Source organism: Tripterygium wilfordii, chromosome 21, assembly GCF_013401445.1.
Source record: "Tripterygium wilfordii isolate XIE 37 chromosome 21, ASM1340144v1, whole genome shotgun sequence".
Taxonomy (NCBI): domain Eukaryota; kingdom Viridiplantae; phylum Streptophyta; class Magnoliopsida; order Celastrales; family Celastraceae; genus Tripterygium; species Tripterygium wilfordii.
The window spans coordinates 2,652,806-2,674,382 of NC_052252.1; the positions used below are offsets into that span (position 1 = coordinate 2,652,806).

Here is a 21,577-nt window from a genome sequence, read left to right on the forward strand (position 1 = left end):
GTGAGAATGTGAGAGAGATTTACTTTAGTAGAGATATCTTTTATATGATTTTTGAATTATTGATTATCCTTTATTGTGGACAAGATTTCTGAGGGTGAATCTCTTATTGTAAATTTCCTTTATATTTGGTGAAAGATGGTCTTAGGTAACCCGAGATGTTTTGGTCAACTGAGATTCCCAAAGTTATGTCTATTAGGCCACACCGAAGTATATAAGCCAAGATAACATTTAGGTTGGCTAAGATGTTCCCTAGCCCGATCTCTTAGATGACACCTGTCATCATCTCATTGGAGGGGTATTTTTTGGTATCATCTTGTTTAATCATATTGAACAATTGTTCGGCTATACCCTACAAAGACTTTATGATTATAAGAACCATTATTTCTTGGAAAATCACAAATAAAAAGAAAACCACCTCAAAAAAAAAAAAGGTTCTCAAACAGGAAATCGAAAATCAATATGAATTTGAATAGTATTCTCAATCAAAATTGATATTATGGTATCTCTCCATCCACATCTATTTTACACAATCCTAAACTTTTTAACTCTAAAATTATAGAAACCTTTCAAATAAGAAAATAAAATTCAACTATTTCTTTTACAAATTAATCAATCTTAGTACTATTGACATGATGATAATAACTACTATTACTAAGATTAGAATTCAACCGTTTAAATTTCTCACCACCCTTATTTTTCAGGAGAAAACGGAATCCCTTCCACCACGACCGCCGCCTCCGGCCACGAGAATCCCCGGTCACGTGATTCACGTGAGGCTGCCCTTTCTTCACTTGTCCATACACATCTGGTGTCTTGTAGTTCCTTAACAAGGCCCAATTGAGCCCATCGAAGAAACGGTGTCGTTTAATCTCCGTGGCACCCTTGGAGCACCCTAGTCTCCGACTAGGTTCCTTCACCAGGAGTCTCCCTATCAAATCCTTCGCCTCCTCCATACCTTTCTCTTCGCTCTCAGCCACGTGGCACTTCACCTGCATGTTGGACGCTATATTGCGCAGGGTCCCCTCTTTGCTCCCTCCCTTAAAGGGCGTCGTTCCGTAGAGTAATTCGTAAATTAATATCCCAAAAGCCCACCAGTCAACGCCGCTACCGTGACCGTTACCGGAAACTAATTCCGGCGCCAAGTACTCGTGAGTACCGACGCATGACTTCGAATACGCCGCTGTAGGTTCCGCCACGAACTCCACCTCCACGTCCTCCTCCGCCGGTTCTTTTACCGGACCACCGAAACAATTGGTCGTCCTGCTCACTCTTTTCCTCACACGTGTCGTCTCCATTGTGGGGACAACCTCTGACTTGAAGCATAAGTCGAAATCGGAGAGCATGATATGCCCATCTTCGCGTAACAGAATGTTCTCCGGCTTCAGATCCCGGTAAACAATGCCGAGCGCGTGCAAGTATTCTAAAGCAATCAGTACCTCCGCAGCGAAGAACCTGACCGCCTGGACCGGTAACCGGTTACCAGGCTGTTTACGGAGGAGCGAGTGGAGATCACCATTACAACAGTAGTCGATCAAGAGACACGTGTAGTGCGAAACCTCGATGTGCGCGTAGAGTGTAGGGAGGAAAGGGTGGTCTAGCATGGAGAGGATCTGAGCCTCCATTTGTACCTGCAACAACTTTTTGTGAGTGAGCGACTCTCTGTCGATGACCTTGAGTGCGAAGTCCGAGTTCTTGCAGTCTCTGATGTTGCAGAGGTAGACGCGACCGAGGTTTCCTGTTCCGAGGTGGCGGACGAGCTTGAGATGGCGGAGGTGGAGGTTTCCGTCGGAGGAGAGGCTCCTTGCTGTCTTGATTGCCGACCAATTCGGATCACATTTGCCGCGGTGGACGAAAGTAGTGGCGGTGTTAGTGGTGGTTGTGGAGAGGCGGGACTCGTTAAAACTTAGAGTGAGACTGGATCGAGCGCTGGAGGAAGCGAAGGTTCGGTCAGTGGTGGTTGAGGTGAAGCTGAAATCAAGATCGGTATCGGAGGTGAAAACTGTCTCGTCTTCCATGGTTTGATTATTTGGAGTTATGAGAGTTTTTGAGAGATTTAGAGGCTTTTATGAAGACACTAGAGAGGGACAAAAAGACAGAGGGTGGGACCCAGTGGATGATTATTAAATTGTTTGGTTGACCAGAGAGTGAGTGCATGGAAGGTGATATTAGAGTTAGGTTTGACCAAAAGACAATGCATGTTAATTAGGATTACATAATGTAATGTCCTGCCCGATGATTGAAAGGTATTGATGGGAATGCATGGATGGTGTTATTTTACTACTACTTAGGACATTTATAATGGTAAATTATTATTGGATTAATAAAGATATTATCTTTTGTTGATGTGATTGCATTAGAAAGTATATTTTGCTGATATGATTGTATTAAGAGACGTGTTTTGTTGATGTGGATGTATTGAGATTGTGTGTTTTGGTGTAGTTTTGTTAAAACAACATGGAGGCATGAAACGTTGTTGGCCTCCACATTGGGTGGAAATGGATAATGTATAAAAATTTATGTTTTGTTAATGTGGTTGTATTGGGAGATGTGTTTTGTTGATGTGGATGTATTGAGATTGTGTGTTTTGGTTTAGTTTTGTTAAGACAACATGGAGGCATGAAACGTTGTTGGCCTCCATGTTGGGTGGGAAAGTATAATGTATAAAAATTTATGGGTTAAAATATTATATATGTGCTTAGACTATAGCAGTTTTCTCGATTATGTCCTTAAACTATTTTTTTTCTTCATTCTATCCTTAAACTATTGTTTTCCACATGGTTTCTATCCTGAGTCAGCATTCCGGTGTTGACTCCGGCGAAAATGCTGACGTGGCATCCATGTGATTATAAAATATAAAAAAAAACTCGTCGGAGTTCAGATGACACGTCAGCATTTTCGTCGGAGTCAACACCGAAAAGTTGACTGATGAGAGAAACCATGTGGAAAATAATAGTTTAAGGATAGAATGAAGAAAAAAAATAGTTTAAGGACATAATAGAGAAAAATGTGATAGTCGAAGGACATATTTAATATTTTAGCCAAAATTTATGTTTTGTTAATGTGATTGTATTGGGAGATGTGTTTTGTTGATGTGATTGTATTGGGAGACATGATCTATTTAACTTTTTATGTAATAGAGATGAAACCGAATCAACATTTTTATTGACCAACAATAGAGCACCATTGCAGTTGCCCTTCCTAGTGAAGCCGCGTTTGTATTGAAATTTGTGAAAGATAGCGAGACCTTAGTGTATATATTACAATAAGTTAATGTCATGTCAATAAAGCATGATTACTTTAAGTTAATTTATGTAGGTGCTTTTGACTTTGCATTAGTATTTGTGATAATACCAAAAATACTCTCCTGCAATGACATGTTGACACGTGACAATGCACAATTAAAGGAGATGATATAAGGGTGGAGAGCATTTCTGTACACTCATATATCATCTTGACATGTATTACTTGGTATGACCTGACAAACATGACATCGGGAACCCCATGTGACAAAAAATACCTTGGGGTACCAAGGAGACCTCATCACCTATAAGGAAAAAGATCTACAAAAGATCACATGAGACCTTTAGTGGATTCACCAAATAAATCTAGCGTGCAATTAGGGGAGATCTTTAGTGAATTCACCATTGCTGTCTTGATTGCCGACCAATTCGGATAACGTTATCTACTTGTATAGAGACAACATCAAGCTCTTGATCCCTAGTATCATCAACTGGGACGCCTACAAAATCGAGCAACTGGTTATCAAGTAGTTGAGACTATATAACTAGTTATGTATTATGAGATGGGTCTTTTTCTCAAAGTATTCCATAGTGTTGCCTAATTAAATTATGGGTTGATTAAATCACCGTTCTAGCTCGCTAAATAGAAAGATTTATTCCAAACCAATTTATTTGACGATTACTTAGTAGCACTGCAAGCAACTTCCGTTTCATGGAACAGAAAAAGTTCAGCTACAAAGTCGGAGGTCGGCAATAAAGCATGTGCTGGACATCATTGGATTCTCACTGTCATTGTTAAATTGCATTACTATAACTTGGTGTCCATAAGTCAAAAGGTAAACACGATTATTTTATGATTAGTTACGATAAGGATACCAATAATTTATATAATAATTATCTAGGCTGTTGAGTTGTATGTATATGATTTCTTGCCCATCGTGTAAGACATGCGAAACCCATAAATTTACTTATATCCTATTCATCGAATTGAGCAGTTAGGATAACTAAAATAGCAACGATTGATATCTTTATTATTTTTTTGATTTATGATTCATCACCGTAAATAAGATTACTGTGCATATTGTAACTAACCAACAGACCCCATTTCTCCTGTTGTTTCACTTTTCCTTTCCTTTCCCTTTTATTTGTTCATTGGTATCTTGTTAATTTCTAACAATGTTTAGGGCATGCAGTTGACTTCTTATCAAACTCATTCTGGTCGGTCAGGTGACAAAAAGAAGCTAATAATATAAGCCAACTATATTATAATTGTAATCTTAAATTGATTCATAAATCTTTAATGTTAATTAATTATTTATTGTCTTTCTCCCCCAATAAAATTGGTTATTACGTTATTAAAATGTGGAATCAAAGCTAATGATTAGGGAGATGATAAATAATGGAAGTTGATGCATGTGACAATGTGAGTGATAAAGTATACACTGAAAAGACTATATAAAACAAAAATTAATATACAAAACTTTGAAATAATCATTGAATGTTATCAAACTATGTATATAGTTAGGACAATAATGGATAGATACATTGCATCCAATAGGTAGAGAAAAAATGGTGGGTGGGTTCATTATGTCTGCCCAATAAATACATAATTTTTTGTTTCCTAGTACATGCACGATGCATGCATGTACTAATACATCATATATGTTGATCATGAAAATGTGATGTGAAATTCTCCTAAGCGGATTTAAAATGCAGATCTGTTCACTTTTGAACCGATGCTCCCTAAATCCGTCATAAAATAATTAATCCATTATAACACTAACAATCATCAAAATTTCCGGTTTGATGGTTACTTTAAAACAAAATTTTTTTAATATAAGAACAACGATATGCTGAACATGGTTACGAAGATGGATTCAGTCTATTGATTGAAGTCTCGATCATGTAATTTATGTTATCCAAGTTTCAAAATTCAAACCCTACAAACAACTTCTTCTTAATAAAAAGAAAAATGATAACTAACCTGATTGGTTCAAAGGTTCTTTTGGTTCATAATTTTTCTTCTGAAATTTTTACACTTCTCAAACCATACTAGAGACTGATTTTTGGTCCAACCGGTTGAATTGACTGGTTGGATCCGACTTTTAAAACCTGGTTGAGATCATTTGGGCTTATCATGTTAGAGGCATCTCACATGTTTTGGAACTATTAGTATGTTGAAACTAATTTCCATAACATGGTCATCCCTAACATACATATATATGTATATACATGTGTATGAATGTTTGTCAAGAACAGACCACATTATTAGTGGAAGTTAAGGACATCTAATAATGAATTTTTGCCAGCATTAATAATTAGGACACCTAGATATTTATCTATATATCAAGTTGATGCCATTATTGATGAATTATATTACAAATCTCATAAGAAAATAAAAAAGAAGGTATTTTATTAGCAAAAGTGATAAAGATTTCAGTAAAAAGCATCACAGTCATCCCAATAGTGGATGTGTCACTCTCTGGTTCAATCACAAGATTTTGTGGGCCTCTACACTTATATCAATCAAGGGACAAGATTCACTACTGGAATTATTGAAATGTTTTTTACTGGCATCTCTAACATTTTTGTTTTATTAGATATTCTATTTATGTTTGTTCAGAAATTCATTCGTTTTCCCTAGAAATTTAGATAGAATCATAAATGAATTTAACTGTATAAGCGACAATGGAGGCCTACTGTTAACCACGTGGCAGACAACATCTTCTTTCCTTATGCATGTCTAAGGTCCCGTGGGGTCAAACTGGACAAGTCCAGTTTTAAGGAGCGCCACTGCTTAATCCTAACCCGTTGGATAAACTTTTGTATCAAATAGGCATGGGCGACAAAACTCTATCCAAATTTGTTAGATTCATATTAAATTAAATTTGGACATAAGTTATATGTTCGAAATCTGGGTTTAAATACAAAATTCTTATTCAGCTTAAAACTGGGTCGGAATCTAAATACATAAATCTTATCCGGAGCCTAACCCGGATTATATTATTGTCTGATTTACTTATCCGAATTTATACCAATCGGGATTTGGTCAAATAATGTACATCCGAAAATCCAATCTAGGTTAAGATGCTCTTGAAGACACTAGCTTTGAAAAATCGTTTATGTTCTTGAAGTTGAACCAAGAACACCTACTTTGAGAAGGTGCACTACAGAAAGAAGAGCACCGCCGAGATAATCTCCCTCATTACATTTATATTCTCGACTGAGAGGTGCACTACACAAAGAAGAGCACCAATGAGATAATCTCCATCATTACATTTATATTCTCTAGACTGATTGTGATGAACCCGAATGCTAAGAGATAACCTGCCATATATTCAATTCTTCGTTCCCCTAAAAGAACATCCACCCAAATTACCATAAGTCAAATAGAAACAGAATTTCTCTGTTTTTTTCTCCATTTTGTTGTTGCCGTTAATCATTCACTGGGGGACTTCTCTAGATTTTCTGTTTCTTCGAGGCTATCCAGTGTTGATAACCATACAAAATCTCTTAGGCTTTCCTTGGATGTAAAATAAAGAGTAGAGTAGAGTAGAGTAGAGTTAATGGAGGGAGAGTTAAGTGAGGGGAGTCATGGGAGGAAATTACCTTAACTCACACTTACTTTGATAGGAGGTAGAGTTAAGCAGGGTTAAGTTGAAATGAATGAAAAAACTTAATGCATGAAATTATAAACAAAATTTTCACTCACCTTACAAATCCCTCAAATTGAAGGGTTACAAAATGTAGAGTTTGAGAGTTAAATGAGAGGGAAAGTTCCCCTACTTAACTCTCCCTCTTACAATCCAAGCAAGGTGGAGTTACTCTCCACCCTCCTTAACCCTCCTCACTTATTTCTCTAAAACTTCAATCCAAGCAAGCCCTTAAATTCACCATTCTATCCTTGCTTTTATTGGGTGCCTGCATAATCATGCCTCCACGTTAAGCCCGAATCTGCATAACTTGACCCTCTTCACAGTTAAAAATAGCAGCAACTGTATCGACTAGCAGCAGCAGCAGAAGAATAAGCAATATGGGTATTGTTGAATGCCAACTTTAGAGTTTGCCTGTCGTGTGTGTGTATATATATATATCAAAGAAAAACAGCAAAAGTCTTCAATGCACCTAACAGAATGTTTTCAGGACAAGAGGAATATTGAGAAAGATAACCAAATGTTCACATTTGGAGTGAAAAACATAAACTGGAGATGATTCACGAGTCAAATGAATCGGAAATATCCATTGATTTAGTGCATCAAGAGCAAAACAAGGAAGACAAAGGAAGTGACAAACAAGCAAATACATGAATGTAAAAAAGAAATACTTACTGATTATAGCTTCCACATTCTAGCTTCTTCTTCTTCTTTCTCTTTGATTTGGCCTCTTCACTTGCTTAAGTCGGCTTCCTTCAATGAACCTCACTAACCATTGTGGTTTTCCTGTTACGAACATGATATATCCCAAAGACAATCCCATAACCATTCCAAAACTGTAACCCATCATTATGATCTTCCAATCAAATCCACTTCCAGAATCATCCTCTTCACTCGGCAATGGTTGCAATTGTGGTGGTTGTGATTGTGGTGGAGCACCATCAATGCCACAAGTTTTTGACAAAGGAAATCCACACAACCCTGAATTCCCTTCGTAGGAACTATTGTCAAATGTGTTGAACTGCCTGTTCTGAGGTATGGGTCCAACAAGCTTGTTATGGGAGAGGTTTAACTGTGAAAGAAATGTTAAATTTGCCAATTGCTCAGGAATCTTGCCTACAAGCTTGTTGTAAGAAAAGTCTAACCATTCAAGCTGTATCAAATATCCTATTGACGATGGAATGTGGCCACTTAGGAGATTGTGTGAGAAGTTGAGTCCTTTTAGGAAAGAAAGATTCCCAATGACTTTCGAAACTTCTCCTTCAAATTTGTTATCAGAGAAATCGATGACCTTGAAGGTTGTTACAATTTTCAACAACTCATACTCTGTTCCTTTGATCATCACAATCACAGAATCTTCATCGATAATATATGATTCTCCATTGTATTGCACTTCATCAGGAGGATTATCTTCGTTGTACATCATGGCCTTCATATTCTTGATATATTTCATTGGCAAAAGACCCACAAAATAATTGTTGGAAATATCAAATATTCGTAAGTTTGGAAATGAATGATGGGCCTTATATTCAAGAATCGGACCATGAAATCGATTGGATTTTAAAACAAGAATCCGTAGTTCTGGGAAAATTTGCAACCAGTGAGGGAACGTATCATTTATCATGTTGTTCCCAAGATTCAAATTTTCCAAACCTTTGCAATTTGCAAGAGATCTTGGTAAAGGCCCTTCCAATTGATTGCCATTGACATTGAGACTCCTCAAACCACAGTCTTTACTAAATATGCTTGGAATTTTTCCATGAAATGAATTCTTTTGTAGATGTAAAACTACAAGACTATTGGTTAAGTTTCCAATGCACTCGGGAATAATACCGGACATGGTATTTTTTGAAATATCAAGAAACTGCATCCAATTCACATAGCAAAGTGAAGTAGGAATCTCCCCCGTCAAATTGTTGGAAGAGATTCTGAAGAATGACAGTTCAAATGGCAGAAGAGGCAGCTGTCCTTGAAGCAAGTTGGAGTGAAGGTCAAGATCTTCTAGATTCTTCCATGGAATCCTTTCTATATTGCCAGTCAAATAGTTGTACGAAAGATTCAGGCTATTCAATGTTTCCCTCCCCACATCCCACATCCAGTCAGGAACATGCCCTTGTATGTTGTTGTTGGAAAGGTCTAAAAACTGCAAGTCCCTTGAGCCTCGTAAGAAATTGGGAAACTCGGCTTTGCCGCAAGAAGACAAGTTTACCTCTTGTAGATTGGGCAACAAGGTGTTTTTGTAGTTTGCGTTGGTGTTCAACAGTGAAAGACTATTAAATGAGAGGTCAAGCCTTTCAAGATTTTTGAGCTTCAAGAAATTGTCAGTCCAAACCACACCAGTCAAGTTATTTGATGGCAACAAAAGGGTGGTAAGGTTAACTTGATCAAAGACAGAACTTGGAATAGAACCCAGCAGTGTATTATTACTCATGTCAATTACCTCCAATGATTTAGATTGAAAGTCTTTGATGCTAGTGAACAGATTATCCTGAACATATAAATATTGTAATGATGGGAAGGAAAATGAGGAAGATGGTATGGTTCCACTAAGTGAGTTGTAAGATAAGTCTAAGAAAACTAGTTTTGAAAGATTAGATGAGTCAGGAGCAGGGCCTACCAGTTGATTATGAGAAAGGGATAAGAATCCAAGTTTTATGAGGTTTGAAAATGAAGATGGTATCCTACCACAGAGATTGCTATTTTTCATGCTGAGATGGATGAGGTGCGTTAGACTTCCAATGCAGGTAGGAATTAGTGATTTTGAGAAATTAAAATCAGAAAAATCCAACAAATTCAAGGACGTCAGATTGCATATTGATTCAGGAAGCTCTCTCATGGAATCTACCGAAGCAAGTTCCAGGTCCCTTAGAGGTGTGCTCCAATTAGACATTGGAAAATCAATACCGAAGCCAGCTCCACCTGTTAAATACAGTGACTGGAGGTTTGGTAGGAGGAGAATGTTCTCTGGAAATTTCCCATGCAATTCACAAGAAACAAGATGCAAAGATGTCAAAGATGATGAGAGATTCATCAACAAATCTACATTTACTGAAGACATGTTCACCTGGTAAAAAAAAAGTTCTTGCAGAACAGTACAATTTTGAAGAAATCCTCTCAATGTAGGTACTTCAATCTTCACATCAGAGATATGAAGAGAAATCAATTTGGACAGGTAAGAGAATTCATATGGGACATGTCCTGAAAAGCCAGAATCAAAGAGGTTAAGATGTGTCAAACTCTCAAACTTACCAAATTTGGAAGAAATCCCAGAAAATTGAAAATCGTTATGAGCAAGATTGAGTTTCTGGACGTGCGAAAGTTGGAAGAGACTATTGTTTGAATATAGAGTGCCTTGAAGCAAACTACAACTGAGGTCGAGCCCAATCACTTGACCAGTGACAATATCACAAGTAACACCATCCCAAGAACAACAATCCCTGTCTATTTTCCATGATTGTGTCTTTGGATAAGAAGTTGGACAAGCGTAGGAAGCAGCAAGGTTTAGTGAAAAGCTGTTATTGAATTCGATCAATGCAAGTCTGTCATAATGGGAGCAAAGCTGCAATGACCTGTTGGCTGAAAAGGAGGGAAATAATGGAGAACAAAACTTAAGACTCAGAAACAAGAAGAGAAAGTTGAGGATCCGACTGTAGTATTGCCCCATCAATCTCACAATTTGGTAGAGTAAAATGAAGTTGTAGAGATGAATGGTTCAAGTATAAGAACAAGCTGAGAAGACTATTTATAGTAAAAGTCTTCAATATGCACTATAGCTTGGTTTCAAAGCTAAAGCACTAAACATCAATAATTGAGAAAATATTTGTCGATACAAAGATGAAGAAAAGACTTAGTCATCGACCAAGTCCTCACTCCATCAAAAAGATATTCATTGCAAGGAGAGAATAGCATTTCTGTAATGTGTATTGAAGACTAGGAAAAGTCTTAGAGCATCCACAGTAGCTCTTCTTAACAGATTCTCTAAAATACAGTAAAATGAGTCATTTTACAGTTTTACAGAATCACAATTCAACAATACTCCACAGCAGCTCCTCTAAACCATCTTCTATAACTTAAAATATTCATTTCTTCAATCACTTTTAAAATATTTTATGTTTAATTTTTATCGATTACATTATACAATAACAAATATATTTTTGACAATATCATTTTTTAAATAAAATAATATATTAAATATATATTTTTCAATTTTTTCAATTTATTGCAAATTACAAATTTTTTTTGAGCACAAACTAAATTAAAGAAAAATAATAATACAATATAAAGATAAATATATATATATATATATTACACTTAATTATCAAATAGATTTGTTTATTTGTACACAAATAAATTGCACTTAAATGATGAACTTTGACCAAATTGGTCTCTATCCATCATCCGATAGAGACAAAAGTTATGTCAAATAAAATCAATTTAGAAAATTCACGGTACAGGTGGAAGTGGATGCCTTGGTCCGCTCAATATTTTAATATTAAAGTGTGATATAGCGGTGCTACAGTGGTCCGCTAACTCTAGCGGACCAGTATAGCGGAACGTTATTTTGCCGGATGTTTACCGGATCCGTTGGGGGTGATTTTTTCTCATTTTTTGGGCTTCCATCCTGTAAAATAGGACGCAGGAGCAGTTTACAAGAGCCGCTGGAGGTGCTCTTAGTCCTTGCTCTAGAGTGTGTTTGGATTGAGGGATTTGGAGGGAGGGGAAGGGAAGGGAAAGGGAAGGAAGAGAATGGAAGGGAAAATACATTTCCTCTCTCTTGTTTCAATAGATAAAAAAAAGAAAGGAAAGAAAAGTAGTTTAATTTACTAGTTCATCCTTATTTTTTATGTTTAAGTGTTATGTTCAAGGGTAAAATAGGTTTTAAACTTATAAGTAACTTAATTAATAATCTCTTCTGTCCAAATGACTCCATTTTGGGAGGAAAGAATTTTGACAAAAATTTAATGAAATCTTCCTCCCAAATCCCCTCAAATTCCTCCCCTCAATTTTTTATAAACTATCCAAACAGAGAATTGGAAGGAAACTCTCTTTTCCTTCTCTTCCCTCCCCTTCAAATCCCTCAATCCAAACACACTACTAGTCTTGCATGCGATGGATCAGTTCACTATCTAGACTTTGCATCATTTCTGCATCAACAATCAAAAGAATGCCTTCTCCAAAATATATATATATTAGGTTCTTGTATCATGTTACCTTATGGCTTATGCTAAATATCAAATATTCGAATGACCTTACAAATATAAAATTTCAAAAATTATAATGATTCAAAAGTTTATTTTATGAAGACAAATTAATTAATTTATTCGTTCTAATCATATGTTATATATATATATATATATATTTATTTGTGCTATATGGCTCTACGTATGAGTTGTAAAAATATTATAGATTCAACACTTCTAATATCGTTTACGCATATTTTCCACGAGAAAGAGACATGGACCAATCCATTTTTACACGTCAAGAAGATGGAAATTTATCATGTAGGACCACTTCTTCACTACAACTATTTTGATAGAGGAAACGAGTTGTCCAATTACATGCCGAGATAAACTACTTAAACAACCTCTCGGCTCTCGCATCTCATTCAAAATCCTTGTGTTGATGAGATTGGTTTTAATGGAGCTCTCGAGTTCTCACTGTCAGGAAAAAAAGGACTTGCCCAAGTCTTGGTCAATGAGTCATTGTTTTGGATTGTAATTAGGATTTTCTAAGATTCTTAATATCATTCACCAAGCCTTTTTTTTGGTTGTAACATGAGATATTAACTAGATGTACTTTAAACCGTCGAAGGCCAAGGTACTTACTTTGTCATGGTTGATTCACGATCAAGTTTTGAGTCATCTGAAATGGCACAATACTCTTTCACGCCATATTAGCTACATCTACTCAAAAACATGTTTCGGAGTGTGTGGGAAAATATTACTTGAATTCCAAACAAACAAAAATGTGAACAAGTGGCTCTTAGTGGAAACAAACATTTCATAAGACTTGTATTGAAGATGCAACTGTCTCCAAACCAAAGCAAATAACTTCAAAAGCATAAATTGACGACTCTCAAATTTAGGGTTATAGAAAAGTCTTGCCAAAGTAAATTTGGGGTTAAAGAAAGGTCTTGTCAAAATATTTTTAAGTTGTTTTTGTCGTCTCTTTATTGACGAAATGCACCATTCAACACTCTTGGCTTTGTGTAATTGTAACCTTCTAAACGAATTAACATCAATATGAAAATACCATTCATTGCAATTTGCAAACGAACTTTAAGCCAAGTTGTACATGCCTGTTCTTTGACTTGTCTTTCTCTTCCAGCATGAGTGTCCAATTCATAATTGGAAAACTCTGATTTATCATGAAAAGCTGATAACCAGCGTCACATCTATGAACTCCAATTCACCATTGACGACCTCCCAATATATCCACGAATATACCTCTCTTTATAAATTCCACACAAATATACATATGTAAATAATTAGCTGAAAACCGACCTACATCGCTTCATTGAAGTTGTGTGAATATCAGATGACCTAAATGCTCTGCCATCGAACTCTTAAAATTGTTTGATTGTAAAAGGAAGTAAAGGAATATTACTGATACCATAACCCACGAACAGACAATCCAATCAACAGTCCACCTCCATAACTTGTCATGGTGATTTTTCAACCCACTTCCAAAATCATCCTATTCATCGAGATCGAGTAGGGCAACCATGGATTACTGTGAGTCCACGACATTTGTTGTCCTCTGAGAGACTAATTAATATTTAATAGTTTCTTTAGTGTAATTAGTTAAATTAAGTTTCGACATAATTACCAACAAGAGGTGGTCGATTAGCAATCGATTGGATTAGATATATGTATGTCAAATGTTCGATTTCAACGAAAAACAAATTTTTGAATGGTATTTAAAAAAAAATCAACATAATTAGCTTAATATAATATTATATATCGGTATAATAAAAAAAACGACGACCACTGACTCCCTGACTCCGTTTGACACAGCGGAAAAATTGATTTTCAATGCTAGCGGAAATGCTGTAAAATATGCTGTGATGTGTTTGGTGAACTAAAAACTGACGTTAGCGGAAATACTGTTGAAATAAAGTACTATAATATTATTATTTTTTTATATTAAAATTAATCTAATAAATATAATTCTTATTAAAATTAATTTTAAGTATTAATTTAATTAATCAAATATAATTCACTACGACTATTTTGATAGAGGAAACTTGTTGTCCAATTCCACGCTGAGATAGACTACTTAAACAACCTCTCGCATCTCAATCAATCAAAAGAATGCCTTTGTCATGAGCTGTTGTGTTGATGAGATTGGTTTTAATGGAGCTGTCGAGTTCTCACCGTCACCGTTAGGAAAAAAAGGACTTGCCCAAGTCTTGGGCAATGAGTCATTGTTTTGGATTGTAATTAGGATTTTCTAAGATTCTTAATATCATTATTCACCAAGCCTTTCTTTGGTTGTAACAAGAGAAATTAACTAGATGTACTTTAAACCGTCGAAGGCCTAGGTACTTACTTTGTCATGGTTGATTCATGATCATGTTTTGAGTCATCTGAAATGGCACAAGACTCCTTCACGCCATATTAGCTACATCTACTCAAAAACATGTTTTGGGGTGTGTGGGAAAATATTACTTTAATTCCAAACAAACAAAAATGTGAACAAGTGGCTCAGTGGAAGCAAACATTTCATAAGACTTGTGTTGAAGATGCAACCGTGTATCCAAACCAAAGCAAATAACTTCAAAGACATAAATTAACGACTCTCAAATTTGGGGTTACAGAAAAGTCTTGTTAAAGTAAATTTGGGGTTAAAGAAAAGTCTTGCCAAAGTATTTTTTAAGTTATTTTTGCCGTCTCTTTATTGACGAAAAGCACCATTTAACACTCCTGACTTTGTGTGATTGTAACCTCCTAAACAAACATCAATTTGAAAATACCATTCATTGCAATTTGCAAACGAACTTTAAGCCAATAAACAATCCACCTCCATAACCAGTCATGGTGATTTTTCAATCAAACCCACTTCCAGAATCATCCTATTCATCGAGATCGAGTAGGGCAACCATGGATTACTATGAGTTCAAGACACTGTTGTCCTCCGAGAGACTAATTAATATTGAATAGTTTCTTAAGTGTAATTAGTTAAATTAAGTTTCGACATAATTACCAACAAGAGGTGGTCGATTGGCAATCGATTGTGTTAAATATATTTGTGTCAAATGTTCAATTTCAATGAGAAACAAATTTTTTAATAGTATTTAAAAAAAAATCAACATAATTAGCTTAATATAATATTATATATATCTGTATAATAAAAAAACCGACAACCGCTGACTCCCTGTATCGTAAGGCACCAAGGCCTCTGTTCTGCTTACCGGTTTTGGTATTGATTCCAATGGCGGAGGAAACATCTTTAAACTGGAGAGGTTCGAGACGGCGCAGGCAGGCTGAGCACAGCTAAAATATAAGTTCAATTTGAGGGCTTTTCCTTTACTAAGAAATTTAAAAAAAAAAAATTAGAATTTGTGGCAATTTAGGAACATGCCATCCTTTGATCTGCTTTGGCATTTCGAGTGCTTTCTGATTGATCTAATGGGTGAATGGATTTGTGAGCTCTGTACTTCCTTAAAAAAGGGTGTTATTTCCCTGAAAAATTTGGGTTCATTTTGATGGTAAAATCTCTACAGCATCGACGCTTCTGGAATTAGGAGTAAGAGAGATGTGCTTTCTGTAATGGGTGAATGGATTTGTGGGCTCTGTAACTCCTTAAAAAAGGGTAATTTTTCTCTATAAATTTGCATATTGAGAATTATATATTGGCAGCAGGTGGCTTGACTTCGAAGTAGTTGTAATTTGTGCTTGCTTGTTGTAGTTAAGGGAAAAGTAGACAATGAAGAGGTCCTGCAAGTGGATATACCCTAAGAGGCTTTGGGAGATGTCAACACTGTATAGCTAGTGGAGTAGAGCCATCTGATGTTGAGCATTATGGACGTGGAGTTGAGGTTCACGGTGTTGCTCAATGGTAAGCTTGTTTTTAGCATTTTTCCATTTGTGGAGACTATTTTTCCCCCACTCAATGTATTGTGCGCTAAGTACCGCCTGGGCGTGCCTCACACAGTATCTATTTCGGGATAATATCTCGCCTCCCCACTCCTCATTACCGGAATTTTAATACTACTGCTGTAGCCCACACCATTATCAAAGTTGGGTTTGTGTAGTGTGTCTTGTCATGCAAATTATTATTCATTATAGTTTACAGTTTAAAGTCGATTCCAGAGAAATTTACGCTGCACTTCATACAAAAACCTTCAAAACTATTAAAGACACGCAATGAAAAGAAGAAAGAACCAATGTCTGCTGAATGGTCTACTACATTTTATTTTAACTGCAGCTTCTTTGAAGAATGTACAATGTAGCATCCTTTGTTTCCAATTAGGTGGAATAAGTTCCTGACAAAAAATGAAACGAAAAAGTAAGAAAATTAGTGAAAGTTGAAAATTTTTGAAAAGTTTGTAGACATGCTAATAATTATACCGGCGAGAGAGGCATGAAGAAATATTTACCATTAGCACAACTTCCACTTTCTTAGTTTCTTCCCCCTCTTTGTCTTTGGGTTGATCTTTTCACTTTCCGAGATCCGTATCGTTCTACCATCCTCTCCAACCATTGTTGTGTCCCTGAGAAAACAATATATCCAACAGACAATCCCATGACCAGTCCAGAACTGTAACCCATCATTATGCAGATCTTCCAATCAAACCAACTTCCAGAATCATCCTCTTCTTGCAATGATGGTGGTGATTGTGGTATTTCACCACTGTTGTCACAGGCCATTGACAAAGGAGATCCGCACAACCCTAAGTTCTCTTCATAAGAAGAATTGTCAAATGTATTGAACTGTCCACCACTTGGTATAGGTCCGACAAGCTCGTTTTGTGAGAGGTTTAACAATGAAAGAAACGCGATACTTGTCAACTGTCTTGGAATATTCCCTGTAAGCCTGTTTGAAGAGAGATCTAACCATTCAAGATTTCTCAAATTTCCCAAAGACGACGGGATGTCACCTCCAATGTTGTTATGTGAAAAGTTGAGACCTTTGAGATAAGTAAGCTTGCCAATGACGTCCGGAATCTCTCCTCGAAACATGTTATTCGAGAAATCAATGAACTTGAATGTTACTATTATTCTAGGTAATTGATACTTTTGTCTTTTCATGACCACAAATATAGGATCTTGAAATGAATAAACGATTACCCTCATAACCTCCCCATCAGTTTTCATCGTGGCCTGCATATTCTCAAAATATTTGGCTGGCAAAGGGCCAGAAAACTCATTGTTTGAGATGTCAAATATTTGTAACTTGGAGAAACAATGAGAGTCCTTGCAATCTTGTATAGAACCATGAAAATGGTTGGACTTTAGGACAAGAACTTGCAGTTGTGTGAGATTTTTCAACCAATGAGGGAACGTATCATTTATTCGGTTGTTGCCGAGGTCTAGAAGTCCCAACATTTTGCAATTCGCTAATGATCTTGGCAGAGGCCCTTCCAGTTGATTGTCGTTGAGGTTGAGAGACACCAAGGCACTCCCTTCGTCAAAAAATTCCGGAATTCGACCACTGAACGTATTCTTTTGCAGATTAAGAACGTTAAGACTGCTCAAGCTTCCAAAGCATGTTGGAATAGTACCGGAAAAGCTATTGTTTGAAAGGTCAAGATCTACCAAACTAGTAAAATTGCAAATCAAAGAAGGTATCTCTCCTGTCAAATTATTGTTTGAGATCAGGTAGATGTCCACTTTGACTGGAATTGGTAGCAATCCTTGGAGCAAGTTAGAGTGAAGGTCAAGAAACCAAAGAGACTTCCATGGAAGTTCTTTTATACCAGTCAAATAGTTGTTGCCAAGATTCAGAAAACCTAGTGTATCAATCCCCACTTCCAACATCCATTCGGGAATTTGGCCAAAAAGTCTATTATTGGAAAGGTCTAGGTGATATAGATCTTTTAGGTCTCTTATGAAGTAGGGGAATTCGGTTAAATTGCATGAAGCGAGATACAAACGACGCAGATTGGGAAATATGTGATGCACAACTGTGTTTTTTTTTTTTTTTTTGTCCAGATGCACAACTGTGTTGTTGAATGAAAGATTGCTACTATCTGAAAGGTTAAGGTAATGAAGATGTTGGAGTTTTGAGAACATGACTACATCCAAAGTGCCGCTAAAGCTATTAGATGACAGATCAAGCACTGCGAGGTTAACAAGATTAAAGATTGAACTTGGAACACAACCATTCAGCTTGTTACTACCACCCAAAACAAGTCGCTCAAGAGATTGGGATTGAAATTCATTGATAGGACCAGTGAATTGATTTTCTGAAAGATCCAAAGAACGCAACGAAGGTAAGTTGAATAGACCAGATGGTATGGTCCCGCTAAGCAAATTCGATTGTAAGTCTAGATGAACTAATTTTGATGGATTGGAAAAATTAGGAACAGGACCAACCAGTTTATTGTTTTCAAGCGATAAAACTTGTAGCTGCGAGAGATTTGTTAGTGAGGATGGGATTTTACCATTGAAATTGTTGCCATCACCTTGCAAATGAGTGAGTTGCAGTAGGTTTCCAATCGAGGCTGGAATTGATCCCGTCAAGTTACTGGATTGTAGAGACAATTGCTTCAAGGAAATCAAATCACCAATTGATTCAGGCAACTCGCCTGTGAAAGACACATGATCAAAATGCAGTTCTTCTAGAGGACTACTCCAGTTAGAGTCTGGCAAACGAATGTTGAGGCCTTCATTGTCTGATAAATCGACAATGCGTAGGTGCAGCAAGTAAAGAATGCTGCTTGGGAACATCCCTTGCAATCGACATCGATTGAGTCTTAGATCTGTCAAAGAAGATGAGAGATTCATCAAAGAATTTGTATCAATGGATGACAAGTCCACAACCTCTAAGAAAAGTTGTTTCAGAAGTGAACAATTTTGCACAAGTCTTTGAAGGGGAAGATCTTCAAACCTTAAACGATTAGAAGAAATATCAAGAGAAATGAGGTTGGAAAGGTGAGAGATTTCAGATGGAACTTCACCAAAAAACATAGAATTTGAGATGTCAAGATCTGTCAAACTCTTAAACTGACCAAACTTGGGAGAAATCTCTGAGTTATTAAAATCATTATAAGCAAGATTGAGTTTCTGGAGGTGTGAAAGTCGAAAGAGGCTGTTATTGGCATATAGAGAGCCTTGAAGCCAACTGCAATTGAGGTCGAGTCCAATCACTCGACCAGTCACAGTATCACAAGTAACACCATCCCAAGAACAACAATCTCCGCCTTCCTTCCATGACTTTGTCTTTGGATAAGAAGTTGGACATTCTGAGGAAGCATCACTGTTTTGTGAAAAGTTATTTTTGAATTCGATCAAGGCAAGTCTGTCATAATAGGAGCACAACTGCAATGACGTGTTTGTTGAAAAGGAGGGAGATGACAACGAAGAACAAAACTTAAGACTCAAAAACAAGAGGAGGAAGTAGAGGATTCGACTGTAATGCCCCCTCAATATCACCATTTTTTAGAGTAAAATGAAGTTTTAGAGATGAATGGTGCAATTTTCATAACAAGTGGAGAAAGACTATTTATTATGCATCCATGAAGAGTTACCAGTAAAAGTTTTTGAATAAGACATTCCATTGACTTTAACCTCTCAAGTGACTGTAGGAAATTAAGCTTGTTATTAGGGCTAGACTGACTTTCATTTGTAGAATTTATTGGCTACAATAATACTTTAAAATAATAAATGCATAAACAAAGATTGCTGACCAGGAAAAGCCTTCAATATATATTACATTTTGCTTTCAAAATTAGAGCACTAACATCAATAATTGAGAAACTAGAAAACAAAGCCCGGCTAAAGTCTTAGTCAATAAGTCATTGCTATGGATCGTTAATTAGAACTTGCTCAAATTCTTAAAAGAGAGCTTGATTGGTTCAACTACATGTTCTTAAACTGTCGAAGGCCAAAGGATTTTGTTATGGTTGATCAAGATCATGTTTTGAGTCATCTAAAAAGGTACAGGATTTGGTCATGCCATATTAACTAAATATACTAAAAAACATGTTCTCGGGTTTGAGGAAATATTGCTTAAATCCAAAAACAAAAAAAAGAAAGAAAGAAAAATCTTAGTCAATGAGTCAATGAGTCAATGACCAAGTCCTTACTCCATCAAAAAGACATTCATTGTATGGAGAAAATAACATTTCTGTAATGCGTATTGAAGACTACGAAAGGTCTTAGTCCTTGCTCTAGTCTTGCATGTAATGGATCAGTTCACTATCTAGACTTTGCATAATTTCTGCATCAACAATCAAAAGAAAGCCTTTTCCAAAAAAAAAAAATATATATATATATATATATATATATATATATATATATATTACGTTCTTGTAGCATGTTACCGTATGCTAAATATATATATATTCGGATGACCTTACAAATACAAAATTTCAAAAATTATAATGATTCAAAAGTTTATTTTATGAATACAAATTAACTAATTTATTCATTATAATCAGATATAAATTTTTATTTTTTTTATTTGTGCTATATGGCTCAACGTATGAGTTGTAAAAATATTATAGACTTTTAATATCGTTTACGAATACTTTCCAAGAGAAAGAGACATTGACCAATCCATTTTTACACGTCAAGAAGATGGAAATCTATCATGTAAGACCAGTTGTTCACTACAACTATTTTGATAGAGGGAACTAGTTGTCCAATTCCATGCAGAGTTAAACAACCTCTCCCATCTCAATCAAAAGAATGCCTTTGCTATGAGCTGTTGTGTTGATGACATTGGTTTTAATGGAGCTGTCGAGTTCTCACTGTCAGGAAGAAAAAAAAAAAGGACTTGCCCAAGTCTTGGGCAATGAGTCATTGTTTTGGATTGTAATTAGGATTTTCTAAGATTCTTAATATCATTATTCACCAAGCCTTTCTTTGGTTGTAACATGAGAAATTAACTAGATGTACTTTAAACCGTCGAAGGCCAAGGTACTTACTTTGTCATGGTTGATTCATGATTATGTGTGTGAGTCATCGCAAATGGCACAAGACTCTTTCACGCCATATTAGCTACATGTACTCAAAAACATGTTTTGGGGTGTGTGGGAAAATATTACTTGAATTCCAAACAAACAAAAATGTGAACAAGTGGCTCAGTGGAAACAAACATTTCATAAGACTTGTGTTGAAGATGTAACCGTGTATCCAAACCAAAGCAAATGACTTCAAAGGCATAAATTAACGACTCCCAAATTTAGGGTTATAGAAAAGTCTTGCCAAAATAAATTTCTGATTAAAGAAAGGTCTTGTCAAAGTATTTTTAAATTTTTTTTGCTGTCTCTTTATTGACGAAATGCATCATTTAACACTCTTGACTTTGTGTGATTGTAACCTCCTAAACAAACATCAATCTGAAAATACCATTCATTGCAATTTGCAAACGAACTTTAAGCCAATCAACGATCCACCTCCATAACTCATCATGGTGATTTTTCAATCAAACCCACTTCCAGAATCATCCTATTCATCGAGATCGAGTAGGGCAACCATGCATTTCTGTGAGTCCAAGATAGTTTTGTCCTCTCAG

General features: G+C 36.1%; 3 protein-coding genes and 1 long non-coding RNA gene across 4 annotated transcripts; 1 reads left to right on the forward strand and 3 right to left on the reverse strand.

The window, feature by feature from the left end:
- Positions 1-460: 460 nt before the first annotated feature.
- Positions 461-2,173, reverse strand: LOC119989301 (serine/threonine-protein kinase WAG1-like). Its single transcript, XM_038834737.1, has one exon. It carries the CDS (start codon positions 2,013-2,015, stop codon positions 606-608), a length of 1,410 nt encoding a protein of 469 aa, XP_038690665.1. The 5' UTR covers positions 2,016-2,173; the 3' UTR covers positions 461-605.
- Positions 2,174-7,586: 5,413 nt separating this feature from the next.
- Positions 7,587-10,556, reverse strand: LOC119987695 (receptor-like protein 6). Its single transcript, XM_038832616.1, has one exon. It carries the CDS (start codon positions 10,554-10,556, stop codon positions 7,587-7,589), a length of 2,970 nt encoding a protein of 989 aa, XP_038688544.1.
- A 4,888-nt stretch (positions 10,557-15,444) lies between these two features.
- LOC119989306 lies at positions 15,445-16,195 on the forward strand. The gene is made up of 2 exons (XR_005465780.1): positions 15,445-15,706; positions 15,803-16,195. It is a non-coding gene; the product is annotated as an uncharacterized LOC119989306 (long non-coding RNA).
- Positions 16,196-16,515: 320 nt separating this feature from the next.
- LOC119987696 (receptor-like protein 6) lies at positions 16,516-19,530 on the reverse strand. Its single transcript, XM_038832617.1, has one exon. It carries the CDS (start codon positions 19,492-19,494, stop codon positions 16,516-16,518), a length of 2,979 nt encoding a protein of 992 aa, XP_038688545.1. The 5' UTR covers positions 19,495-19,530.
- Between the last annotated feature and the right edge of the window lie 2,047 nt (positions 19,531-21,577).

Excerpts from the sequence above, each read along its gene's own strand:
- LOC119987696 (XM_038832617.1), bottom strand. The coding sequence starts at position 19,494 with ATGGTGATATTGAGGGGGCATTACAGTCGAATCCTCTACTTCCTCCTC.
- LOC119989301 (XM_038834737.1), bottom strand. The coding sequence starts at position 2,015 with ATGGAAGACGAGACAGTTTTCACCTCCGATACCGATCTTGATTTCAGC.
- LOC119987695 (XM_038832616.1), bottom strand. The coding sequence starts at position 10,556 with ATGGGGCAATACTACAGTCGGATCCTCAACTTTCTCTTCTTGTTTCTG.